Raw genomic sequence first — 14,032 nt, 5'->3', positions numbered from 1 at the left:
AAGGAGAGCCCGTTGAGGATGGCTTGGTCACTCAAACAGCAAACAAGAAGGGTGATGGTGAGCCTATCTCAACTGAGGCACCAGGAGGGCCAACCCAAAGAGAGGTTATTCCAGAAGCAGACGGATACGGGTTTGAAGTTGAACCCCTGACAGACCCAGAAGGCGAAGGAGTTGAGGCGGAAGATAGTCAAAGTGTTCAGACTCCTCCGGAGCCACTTGCAGATCCAACAAGAGAAAGCTCCATAGCACAAGAGGAGGGCATTGAACAGCAACCTGAAAAGCAGGACGGAAAAAGAACATTGAGAAGAGATAAGTGACCAGAATCGCAAACTGGAAAAGGGAAAGTGGTCAGCAATGAAAACAATTGAGGAAGAGGTCGATACCACAAGGAAAGAAGATCTGAGTGAAGGAGAATTGCAGGGTGACCGCAAGTTGAAAAGAAAGAGAATTGCAAACAGAAAATATGCAGGTCCTGAATGGGCTTATGCAACGTCAGCCGAGTGGCAACAGGAGTTCTTGGCATTCTGTTTTGATCGTGAAGTCCCAGGTCAATATTATGGTACCTGAAGTTGGCTACAAATAAAAGACTGTGTTAAGCTGAAATTGAATAAAGGGAAACCTGAGAAAAGAGACTGATAAATTACCGGATGTGACATTGCTAACCTGAATTGACTTTTGAAAAACCCGATTTTGACAAGCTGCTAACTGGATTGACATAAGACCCTGGGAGTGAATGAGAAAGCTGTAAATACTTGCTGGAAAAATACTTTTGCATAAGCTTTGTGGGGAAAAGAGTTATTAACCATCCTCCTATTAGTTGTTTACGTTTGTAGTACTTTACTTTCTGATTCTTTACAGATCATGCCTAGGTCAGAAGATGACGTTGAGGGGAATAAGATCTGTAAATATGTGGGTATTGCTTTGGGTGTTGTGTGTGTGATATTCATTATAGCCTTGTTTGTGGAAATGCGTTTGGTGGATGAGAGTGAAGCTAACAATGCTACAGTTTCTGAGACTGCTACACTTACACCGTGGTATAAGTTTGAGGAAGATACAAAGTACTTGCATAACAAAACTAATACAAAAGGGGAGCTGTCTACTAATGTTTTCTATCGCTTGCTGAGTGCGTATGTTGACACTATGGATGCAAAGGCTTGTTATGTGTGTACACAAATTCCTCTTTAAGAGGGATTTACATATCACAGCTTGCCATTAACATATGGGATTAGTTGTAGTTTGTTACTAACGCGTTTCTATAATCAAGAAGAAGTGCAATATTTTTACTCCAACTATGATTTAGTATTCTCTTATGTGCCTATCATAGAAGATTTGAATAGTGTAGCTAAGTATTATGCTATAAAGCTGATTAAAGGATTCTTTGAGCCTAGAACGACAATTAGTGCTTCATATGCGCACCGCAATAATTTGACATGCTTGCTTACATCTGTAGAAAAGCGCTTTCTAGATCACACTGAAGATTGAAGGAGAGTTTTAAAGGGGAAATTAGAAAAGGGCTCGCAGCAACGATCATTCCTTAGTAATAGCAATAATGGGGTTAGGGAACAAGGGAAGCTAGCTTTAGATGCGAAACATGTAGGTAGGCTTTGCATAACACGACCTAAGTCATATTATGACAACGTGTTTGTGGGAACGAGTGAGCGTAAGCATGTGTTTTTGTTTCAGAATAAATGGACTTTCATGCTAAATGGAATGGATCAAGCGATCCCAGGAGGCTATTACATTTGTGGACTTAGTGCTTATTACCGTCTTCCAAAGGGATGGTATGGGACATGTTATTTGGGAATAGTTTTTCCAAAGATTTATCAACTAGATGATTTAAAGAAATTTCCGAAAGTGACGGAATTACTTTGTGCTAGACAAAAGAGAGAGACTGCTGCTGGTGTGGTAGGAGACATATTTGGAGCAATAATTCCTTCAGTCGGAGTTGTTTTGAACTCCATGTTTATTTGGGTTATGGATACTGAACAAAATTTGCGAAAGAAGTAAAGTAAAATGGGCAAAATATAAAGCGAGGAGGGAGGAAAAGAAAAGGGAGAAAATGTTTAGAGAAAAATACGAAAAGGCGAAGCAGAAAGAGTTAATCGAAATGAAGGAATTGAAAAGGTAAAGGATTGTTAAAGAATGGATTTGTGTGATGACAAGTGTCATCAGAGGAGGGATTGTTGGAGTGTAGTTATTATAATCAAAATTAACATGAAAGGTTTGCAAATTAATGCCTAATGATGCCGCATAGAAATTGTATTGCTGTGTTTTACTAAACGCGTGTTTGAAATGTGCCCTCGGGGAATGGCCACCAATGTATACGATGATTAATGAAATTGACTAATAATGAATTATTAATGTACTAATGTATGATTCTGTATTAGCACTTAGAGTTATATGTTAAGGTTTTGCTGAATTAATCATTAGGCCTTATTTAGCATGAGTCGGGGCCTAGCTGTCGGTCTCATATTAAATGTGTTTATCTAACGTGCAATGTGCTGACTTGCTGAAGGACATCTAGCCGTATCTTTCCAGAAGCTAGAAGATGTGCGTAACCGTAGTAAATTCTTTCTCATGAGACTCGACTTGCTCAAGGAGACATTCTTGCTGAATGCAACAGTGTAAACTTGCAACAGGTACAAGGTCGCCTGAACTGGTAAAGACAATGGAACTACTGATTGAGCCTGAGAGAATACAAATTTGTACCTGACATTCTACCCGTTGGAGACGTCAATTACAGGAGCCAATAAACTACGTGAGAACTGTTCTAAAGTGACAATTCTAATGAGGTGATTACCTGATTATTGGATGGAGATAATGATGCACCAAAATTTGCCCAGTTGGAAATTAGGGGACTGACAACAAGTCTGATATAATCCCGTGACGCGAGGGGAAATCAGCCATTACGTGCCTTTGCTATTACCTAGACACTTCGCCACTCTGTCTTAAAGACTTTGCTGTTTAATTCTTCATACCATTTTTATCTTTGTCCTGCCTGATTCATACTTTTCCTCCATATGAGGGAAGTGTCCCGTATTGCCTGTCTTGCTGAATTTGCTGTGTTTCCTGGCTGATGGCGACTCAGCTGATGTCCTGACGACGAAGACTGACTCTGTATGCTGACCCATTACAGAGGGTTACTATATGATAATAAAATTGTAATTGTCTGTTTGCCTTTCCTTTCTAGGTACCAACTGCTACCTTTTGATAGAGACCATAGTTAGACATTTTCTAAATTTGTGTTGCTAAATTGTTTTGCATGAAGCCCAACATGCTAATGCTAATTCGAGGTTAGTTAAGGAGTTCACTAAAACGGACGCAAATAGACAAATGACTGAATCAATCGTTTGTTGAATAATGCGCTACTGATACTCTGCTAAAGTTAATCCATGTTGACGTCGTGCTTTGTTCTAATGTTTATGATCTTTGCCTTGATGAAATCTTATTCTAGTTGCCACATTGTGACATTGCTGATGTGTTTTCTGGTTTTGAGGCTAATAAACTTGCTAGTAGAGTGTAACCAATAGGGAATAAAGTAACGTAAATCTTGCTAAGTTTTGTGTGGTTATTCATGGTTGAAAGGTCATGGTTTGATCAAACTTTATTAATGCATTTATCTAGATTGGTTTACTTTGACATAGCGAATATTGAGAAAATTATTGACCTAGTGATTTATATGCTGATTAGTTGTCTCGTCCTAAGGTGTCTTCAATCAGGGTCAAAAGATGAATTGGCCTAAAACGAGTCCCAGACAAATTAAATTATCTAAGATGGGACGCGTTAGCACAAGTGAGAGTAATGATTAAGCTAAAAAAATCTACAATGGTTTGTGATATGTCCTCTTATACTCATTGTTACTTTTGACTATTTCGCAATTAAATATGTAACATTCCCTCATTGCTAAAATGTTCATTTGGGCCTTTTCGAAACACATTTCACAGCACATGCAGACCTAACACATTAATGTCACAAAAAACTGTGGGCCGAAATCACACACACAAAGGGCAACAGGCAGCTTAGAGATTTCATGTCCCTTTTGAGTGCACATTTTTGATGAATTGGAATTCACAAACATTCCCAATAGTATATTTGAAAATCTGTGCTTGGTGACATTTCTCATGCAGACCACTAAGATCATTAAGTGATTTATTCCCCGGGCTCCATTTTTCCCAATGTGTAATTGTAATTATAGCTAGTATTAAATTACTCACTGGAAATGAAGTTCGATGTGCAAATGGAAAATGTTCTTCTTTTCTATTTTTTATCTCCTTAGGGAAAACATTACTCCCAGTGGGAAACCAATCCCCTATATCACCTTCATGTATGGATGTTATCCTTTTGCCCTCCCACTTTATAAAAGGACTGACATGAGTCCTTTGATGGAGTAAATGTCTGAATATCTCCAGACTGGTTGAGGGTCAGATCAGAATGTGTGAATATAGATAAACCTACAAGTGTAACAATGACATGTTCCGCCCACTCCCCATCCTTTATTTGTAATTTACTACTGTTAAAATATACGAGCTTGTGGCAGAGGATTATGCTATAATGAAATAATTTGTACTCATCAGCATCACTTAAGTGAATTACTGACAAGTGTTTCCAGTCATAAGCCTGTGTTTACAATCAAAAATGTTATTGTGAGTTGAGATGTATAATTTTTTAGAGAACTTGTTATGTGATTGGGTCAGCAATATTCTTGATCCCCGCAACCTTAAGTTTCCTTCCAAAACTTAGTCACAGTCTCTCACCTTGGAAACCACCAGTATACTATATTATCTGGGCTGTACATGTTGTGAGTGGATCGGTGTGTTTCCCAGCATACTCTATTCATAGTAATGAGAACATTTCTCATGTCACACTGCCAGGTCACCAAACCCACTGGAAAGCCTCTCTACCTTTTCCCTTTTCGAAAGGACCGTGTTGGCAAGGTTAGCAGGGCTTCTGTGTTTGTAGACTACTAGAACCCAGTAGGTAGGACAGAGATGTGCTTTATCGTCCTCTTGCTGTTCACCTAAACAGTGGTCTAGACAAAGATAGATCTCTTAACTGAGACTCTACAAATTGTAGAAATCTAGAGCACTACATGTGATCCAACACTGAGGGCTAATTGTGTGCAAAGGAGAATTGAAGTACACTTGCAACTTGCTCCACTGATTACTAGTACACAAAACAAAGTTCCTGTCTGACTTTCAAATCAAACTCAGAACTATAGGTAAATCTTGTCACACATATAATTGTAAGTGGGCTTTGTACCAGTTGGGGGGACTACAGAAAATCAACTTTCATCAAATTGATTAGCCGCATTATGGAGGCAATCAATATGTAGATACTGATGAGCACATGTGGGTTGACTGCAAAAAAGAAAGTGAGCATGTTAGTAAACCCCAAACATGCACACAACTGAATAAAACAATGTAGTATCCCTACTAATATTAGAATGTCTCAGTAATTTCAGTCTTATAGATGGGTACTAAGGTGCTGGCACTTGAGTATTAAAGATTTTGAGGGTCTCTCTTATAGGTTACTACTAATTTTTCATAGAGGTCTCCAAAACCTGAAGCCAAAACTCTATTAAATATTATCAATAAAACATCTTGGGAAATAGTGTCTTATCATTGGAACCACAGTACCAACTTAATTAAGATCCTTTCAGGTCAACAGTAATCAAACGTGTTGGAGTACATAGTGATCTGTGTATTAAAAAGCTAAGGATTTAAGTTCAACTTCCAGAAGTAAATTTGTTGACCTAAGACTGTTCCAAAATTCATTTTCAAAGATGATTCTAGAGTCTTCTGTAATTGAGTCTCACCTTACTTCTAAATATGTGTAACAGACCATTTTTTAACTTTTAATTGACTCATGCTTTATTAACTTTTGAATATCTTTTGACATAACAATCTCATTGTACTAAGATGGATTCTCTGAAATCCTTGATTTGAATTTCCAGTTTTGGTCTGGTTTGAAACCAAACGCTGAACCTAAAATGCTAAATGATTTAGGAATATCATCAACAGAAATTCTGTCGAACAAAGATATTCCCCTCTTTTTCCACGATGCCACGTTCAAGACTCTGTTGTTCCAGGTTAATATTTTGTTTAAAGAGATTGCTTTTTTACAAGTATTGCCCAGACAACCTCAAAATATCCCAGCATTTCACTGATGAATTTACATACATATTTTATTAATAGCCTTTTCCTCAAACACAAACCAATGATTGAGGGAAGGAGACCTAAATGAAGGAATGCCACAATTTGTCATCAACCTGAAACCATCATAGTATTTTAGAATTGTTGTTAAACAGTCTTTAGTTTCTAACAAACACAAGGTCTCCTGCTAACACATAAATGTGGAAAATCACCACTAATGCGATTCTAGTTGCTTTACCTGTGCATACTGATTCTGAAATAACCTAGTTTTGGTAAAATGCCTCTTCAAAAAATAAGACATTAATAATTGAATTCTCCATAAAAAAGGTACTTACATTCTCTTAGATACTGCATAAGTGATATAAAAAACAAATAGATCTGATATGTTGCCTCATAAACATTTACTATGACCCGTTTTGGAAATGCTACCTCTAATCTCTGACAGTAATCATCCAAAGAGTGAAGGTTGTATTTCTTGGACTATTTCATTTTGATGGTTGACATAATGAGATGATACATAGCTAATTACTATACTTTGATAAAGGCCATATTAATAAATGCTTTTTGACCTTTAGGAAAAGTATAGTGAAAACAAATCAAGTTTACAGACGTAACCCAACATAGATCTTGAGGTGACTGCACTCTACAAGTGATATTAGTATAACACAACAAAACATATGTGGTATCATATGCCTTGGAGTTAAAACAGGAAGAACATTCTTACAACTCCTACAGCTTTAGGAACTGCAACAATAATAACATTTTATTTTTGTTAAAAAAAAAAAAGGATTCAAGAGTTTTGGATGTGAGAAAATAAAAAATAAAATGCAGCATTTTGCATCGGAGGGAAAGGTGAGACAAAAAGAGGGGTACAAGGCAACCTCGAAAAAAAGTAAATGGATAAGGGGTAAAGTGACTTCTCCACATGTATAAGGAAAACAGGGAAGTGGAAAGAATAAAAAATATAAGCAACCACTGTGTCATTCCTACACACACAGGGAAAGGGAGAAATGGAAAGAAAAAGTCAAAAAGGTGAATTTTGGGCTGTTTAGCTCTATAATAAAAGATGAAAAATGCAAAATATCAGGTGTGCATTTTGAGTGGAAAATTATATCTGAGGAATTCTTCACCTTGCTCCTGACAAATGCCAGAGACCACGTTCGTTTGGTTGCATGGGTTAGGTCGAATTTGCCAGATAAACTAAAACTAATGCTCACATTTGTCAGCATAACAGAACTGCACAAAATATAATTATGCAGTGGAGAAGTTAAGCTATTTACAATAATGCAGTGGCTACTTCGCCCAAAACTAATACATCACAATAATAATAAGACCAAGTAATAGCTTTCACAAATTGATCACCTATTAGTCTATGGAAACAAATCAGGCATCACTCCGTAGCCTACCTAGCCTAGAAACAATCATATGAGGTGGCCAACAACAATTACAGAACTCGCCCTTCCTCCTTCTTGTGATCCTTCTTTCAAAACCTCAAAGAAAAGGAAGTAATCAATCTCCAGGGTTGCCTCAGGTTCTGAACTCCATTCCCCAACATTAGGGCATTATCATCTGAGGGGATAGCAATGCCCCCACACATCCAGATAAGCAATTTCAGTGCTAAATACTCCTAATTCTGGAAATCCTACATTTTGCAATTGTGACACATACAGCCACCTCCTTCTACTCTACAGCATTTTGTGATCATTTAAAGAAAATTCCAGCAAAAAAAGAATAATGTATACTATTGGGTAATGGATACCTTGGAGTACCAGGGAATCCTTAGGGGTATATATACCACAGTGTTACACAATTCTCATATAAGTAGTCTACCAGGTCAGCTTTATCAGTTGAGTCCTCCCATTTAGTCCAGTCAAGTTAACTAGAAGCACCCACATTCATCCTAAGATGACTTAAAGCTGTAGTAGTGAACTATTGCACTTTTAAATATCAATGCCTTCTTCTGTTTGCAGAAAAACAATAAATATTGTTCATGATTTATGGTTTTCTGTGTCTCACTGTACATTCTGTTTTAAAAATGCTTCTTGATAGGAGGATTGATCTTAGTTGTTTTGTAGATGATGAGCTATGTAGTTTGTATCATGACTAATCTGTTACAGAAATCATTTGCCTTATGTTTTGTTTTCCCTTTACCACAGCATACACAATTTTACCCCCAAGGTTGGTGAGTTTGACACAAGGAAAGCTATTCGACAAGCATTTGATGTTTGGCAGAAGGTAACTCCATTGACTTTCGAAGAAGTTCCCTATCATGAGATCAAGAGTGAAAGGAAAGAGGCAGACATCATGATATTTTTTGCATCTGGTTTTCACGGTGATAGTTCCCCCTTTGATGGAGAAGGTGGATTTTTAGCTCATGCATATTTCCCAGGACCCGGGATTGGAGGTGACACTCATTTTGATTCAGATGAACCCTGGACACTTGGCAACTCAAATCACGATGGTAAGTCCTTCAAAATATTTCAGAATATTACTTTGGAGCAGCCAAAAAGACAAGCATACAGTTGTCTTTTTAGAAAATGTACTTTTTACCATGAAGGTCATCCATCTGGCCTCATTTACAAACCAACTGCACCAACCTGATGTTGCTGCTGCTTTTGTTGCCCCAATCTGGTGAGGCTGATGTATATTCTAAAAGTATTTAAGTAATTTATGTGTAAAAGTTCTAAATGCTAACTGTCACAATGTTCTGAAATAGTCAACTGGACTGAACAAATGACTATATAATGGAAATAAAAGGAAAATAACCAATACAAGTAGGAAATAAAACCTTCCTTCTTATAAGAAGGGACTTTGAGCCCTTGATCAGAATATGAAGACAAACGGGGCAATGCCCACACCATTCAAAATGCTACAAAATGTTAATTTTGAAGTCTGATATTTTTGCTTCATCTGTGAAAAAAGTTAAAATTTTTCTCCTTTGTGTAAACACTGAACATATTTATGAGTTTTGTGGTGCAGGGCAGTGCAGCAAGTCACCTTGATATGCTACCCTGCAACACAGGAAAAGGGTAGGAATGCACTGTATTTATCCAATAGGGCGCATTCCTGTTCTTTCCTCCTGCCCTGGCATCCTTTTGTCAGCCTGGCACCAATGCAGGCACAACCCTCGCTGAACTATGCCCCGGAGTGACTGAGCATGAATGTGGATTATCATGAGGCAAAATAACAAAAGGAGGTAAAATCATGGATATATGGTCATTGTCACATCTGTGCTGATCATTCACCAGAGGATGCCAACACATGTAGGATGCCTGTTGGATGGGCTTCCACGTGGTCTGACCGCACTGTTAGGTTTGTAGTCATGATAGTCCAGAGGGGTGTTCTGCAGTCAGTTGAAAGCATTAGCCAGAATGTGTCTGGAAGTGGGCATAAGTGGTCAAATGTAGTTTTCTTTGACTGTTTAGCCAACATCATGATTGTGAGGAAAGAGGCGGGGTCAATCCTATGAACTATCACTCCCAACATTGCTTTTACAGCAAACTTCACTGGAAGTTTCCAATGCAAGATGAACTGTCTTTTCTGTTATGTGATTTTCTGATTGAATCATGCATAAAGGAAGCAAACATAAAAAGAAGCTCCTTTACAGTACATTCATCTCATTTTTTTATTGCATTTATTGCTTACCTATTCCCTGTTTTTGTCCCTGATTTTTTTTGCTTGCAGCTGTATTTAATTTGGACTTTTCTTGTGGATTTCATATCTTGGCTGTGTTTAGTTCCTGATGTGGTAGGTGTTGGTGTCTAACTTATCTACTGCATCATAATTCTTCATCTTCAGTCAAGCATTACCAGATTGCCAAAGAAGTTTTGTACCTTTGTATTTTTACTTCATACTGGGGCCCTCATAATAAGACACTTGATAGTTTTCACAAGTGTTATACAGTGCAGAGTGGTAGTGTGGCTGATGGGAAGAGTTGTCCATTTATGAACAAACAAGAAGGATACTGAACAGACCTTCACTGCATTCAGTCCTTGAAATATTGTGTGGCCAACGACTCCTAGATCCTTTCTCACTATGGATCATTCTCAGGATCTATCACAACAGTTAAGGCTTGAGAATTATGTGTTAAATGATTTTCATTTCAGGGTCTTCAGACATCACTGTAGACCATTCATGTGCCCTACATTCCTCTGGGGAGAGGAACATTTCTGAATTCTCTGACTCAGCACAGTGCTTTTTGCCCTGAGCAGTCGAATCAATATGGTATAGAATTGGAATACCTTATTAATTGTCACACTGGACCTGCTTTGTCTTGAGCTACCCTCCTGGTAACAAATTTAGATTCCTGTTTGGAAAAAATGTTGCTTGTCTACTTGCTTGAAAATGATGTTTAAACGTCCAGACAGGTGGTATTCAGCTGAAGAAGCCTTTTGTGATCTTCAGCTAAGTGGAATAAATGTATTGCCTTATGTGACTCCCTTGGCAGCCAAAACTACTTGGGCAGATAGAACTCAAATGAGTCAAGAAGGATCTTTTAGCTGAGAGTCAAAAGGAATGCAAGAGAACGGATGGCTTATGTTTATATTGTGAAAATGCTGGACATATTGTACACTTGTACAAAATAGCCTTCATAGAAGTTAGGAAGAGTCTAATCTACTCCCGATAAAGAGAGAAAAAAAGCAGCGTGTTGGGTTATACTTGATTATTTATGTACAATTAACCCCTTTGCTGCCAGGCCTTTTCCCCCTCCTGTGTCAAGCCTTTGTTTGGCTATTTGGGATAGTTTGCACTTAGACCCTCATAATGTTTTGTCCACAGAAGCTACCCGTGCCAAATTTGGGTCCTGTTTTTCCCACATATTGTGTTAAAATGACCATCTTCCCAGCTTTCAGAAACAGGCAGACTTGAATCAGAAAAACGACATTTTTCAACACAATTGTGGCATTTTAATAGGACATACCCCATTTTTATTATTTTGTGTGGTTTCAGCCTCCTTCCAGTTAGTGACAGAAATGGGAATGAAACCAATGTTGGATTCCAGACAGCTAAACATTTCTGATAAGTAAACAGAATTCTGAATTCAGCAAGGGGTCATTTGTGTATATCCTTCAAGCTTTTCCTACAGAAATTAACAGCTAAAATGTTTTAAAAAAAATGAAATTGAGGTGAAACAATGAGCCATTACTATCTACCTTTTCTTCTATAACGTTTTCCAGCCATGGCAGATTTTTGAAACCAATATACCATTACGTCTGCTGAACTCTTCTGGTTGTGGGGATATATAGGGCTTGTAGCTTCATCACGAACCCTAGGTACCCAGAGCAAAATATTAGCTGCACCTTGGAATGGGTTTTCATTGTAAATGTGGTGTACAGCAATTCATTTGGTGAAATATAAAGAGTGAAAAATAGGAATAAAGGAAACCTTTGTATTTCAAAAATGGACACAAGATAAAGGGGGTCATTCCGACCCCGGCGGGCGGTGGGCGCCGCCCGCCGGGCGGAAACCGCCCAAACACCGCCCCGCTGTCAAATGACCGCGGGGAGCATTCTGACTTTCCCGCTGGGCCGGTGGGCGATCTTCAAAAGATCGCCCGACGGACCAGCGGGAAAGCCCCAGCAAAGATGAAGCCGGCTCCGAATGGAGCCGGCGGATTTGCTGGGGTGCGACGGGTGCAGTTGCACCCGTCGCGATTTTCAGTGTCTGCCAAGCAGACACTGAAAATCTTAATGGGGCCCTGTTAGGGGGCCCCTGCAGTGCCCATGCCAGTGGCATGGGCACTGCAGGGGCCCCCAGGGGCCCCACGACACCCGTTCCCGCCAGCCTCTTCCTGGCGGTGTAAACCGCCAGGAACAGGCTGGCGGGAAGGGGGTCGGAATCCCCATGGCGGCGCTGCAAGCAGCGCCGCCATGGAGGATTCCCTGGGGCAGGGGAAAACCGGCGGGGGTTCCCCTTTTCTGACCGCGGCTTTACCGCCGCGGTCAGAATTGCCCCGGAAGCACCGCCAGCCTGTTGGCGGTGCTTCCTCTGCCCTCTGCCCTGGCGGTTACAAACCGCCAGGGTCAGAATGAGGGCCAAAGTGTTGAGAAACAGTGGTTATTGCACATCTCTGAATTCCTGGTTCCCCTTATTAGCATGTGAATTACAGGGCATTTCTCAAATAGACGTCTTCTTTACACACTGTCTTACATTTGGAAGGAAAAAATGTAGAGAAACACAATGGGCAATAACACTTGTTCTTCTATTTTGTGTCCCCCCAAGTCTCCCGATAAAAATGATACTTCACTTGTGTGGGTAGGCCTAGTGCCCGCAACAGGATACGCAACATGGACACATCATATTTTTACATTGAACTCTGATCTGAAAGTGCCTAGCTGTGGATTTTGGCCTCTAGCGTAGCCGGCTCCTGGGGAAACCTACCAAACCTGTGCATTTTTGAAAACTAGACACCTAGGGCAATTCGGAATGGAGTGACTTGTGGTGCTCTCACCAGGTGCTGTTACCCAGAATTCTTTGCAAACCTCAACATTTGTAAAAAAAAAAAAAACACTTTTCCTCACATTTCGTTGATAGAAAGTTTTGGAATCTTAGAGGAGCCACACATTTCCTTCCACCCAGCATTTCCCCAAGCCTCCTGATAAAAATTTACCTCACTTGTGTGGGTACGCCTAGTGCCTGTGACAGGAAATGCCCCAAAACACAACATGGACACATCCAATTTCTTTATGAAAACTGACCTGTTTTTTGCAAAGTGCCTTGCTGTGGATTTTGGCCTCCAGCTCATCCAGCACCTAGGAAAACTTTGTAAACCTGGACATTTCTGAAAACTAGACACCTGGGGGAACCCAGGATGGGGTAACTTGTGAAACTCTCTTCAGCTTCTGTTACCCAGAATCCATAGTAAACCTCAGAATTTGGCAAGAAAAAACACTTTTTCCTCATATTTCGGTGCTGCAAAGTTCTGGAATCTGAGGGGAGCCACAAACTTCCTTCTACCCAGAATTTCCCCACATCGCCCAATAAAAATGGTACCTCACTTGTGTGGGTAGGCCTAGTGGCAACAACAGGAAATGCCCCAAAACACTACTTGGACACATCAAAATTATCAATTACAAAACTACCTGTTTTTGCGGGGGCACCTGCTTTTTTGGTCCTGGGCTCAGTGGCCGTCTAGGGAAACCAACCAAACCCAGACATTTCTGAAAACTGGACACCCAAGGGAGTCCAGGGAGGTGTTTTCTTACCAAGAATCCTTAGCAAACCTCAAATTTAGCTAAAAAAAATCTAATTTTCCCAATATTTCTGTGTGGGATCACTGCACCAGCACAAATTTCCTTCCACCCAACATTCCCCTCAGTCTCCCAATAAAAATTATACCTCACAAGTGCCTGTGACAAGGAAGAGCCAAAAACATGTCAAAATTGAGGGGTAACCAAAGCGGGTCCAAAAGGGCAGTTAGAAAAAAAATGTTTTTAGGCTGACAAGTGGGGCAGAATTTTTATTGATATAGATGCAATAATGCTGGGTGGTAGAATTTCATGAATTCCTGCAGATTCCGGAAGGTTCCATCACAAAAATGTGGGGAAAATGTGTGATTTTGAGCAAAGTTGGAGGTTTGCAGGGCATTGTGGGCAAGAAAATGTAAAGCACGCCACGCTGGACTCACCCAGAAGTTTAGTTTTCAGATGTAATATCACAAAATTAAATGATGGACGGAGTGTTGAAACTTTTCAAACACTCACCCCCAGTCACAGATCTGGGTTCTCTTCCGATTGCGCTGACATCATCCGACGTCATTGGGGGAATTGGCGGGGGGGTGGAAGGGGAAGCCATTCCTCTTCCATTCCTGCCCAGGGGAGGGGGGTGGGAGGCCCACAGGGGAGCGCTAGCGCTCCTCCCGTGGGCCGGGTGCAGGACGA

The 14,032-nt window shown here is 40.1% G+C and overlaps 1 protein-coding gene across 3 annotated transcripts in view; it reads left to right on the top strand.

Annotated features, from left to right (window-relative positions):
* MMP24 (matrix metallopeptidase 24) overlaps window positions 1-14,032 on the top strand; it is a 701,821-nt gene that overhangs the window by 468,888 nt on the left and 218,901 nt on the right. For all 3 annotated transcript variants that reach the window (XM_069243836.1, XM_069243837.1, XM_069243839.1), the window contains one exon: window positions 8,309-8,613. In XM_069243836.1, the coding sequence (XP_069099937.1) occupies window positions 8,309-8,613 (305 nt within the window). The remainder of the gene's footprint in view (window positions 1-8,308; window positions 8,614-14,032) is intronic.

This window comes from Pleurodeles waltl, chromosome 7 (assembly GCF_031143425.1).
Source record: "Pleurodeles waltl isolate 20211129_DDA chromosome 7, aPleWal1.hap1.20221129, whole genome shotgun sequence".
Lineage (NCBI taxonomy): Eukaryota > Metazoa > Chordata > Amphibia > Caudata > Salamandridae > Pleurodeles > Pleurodeles waltl.
The sequence above is the reverse complement of the archived record's forward strand: the minus strand, read 5'-3'. Positions and strand labels throughout refer to the sequence as shown.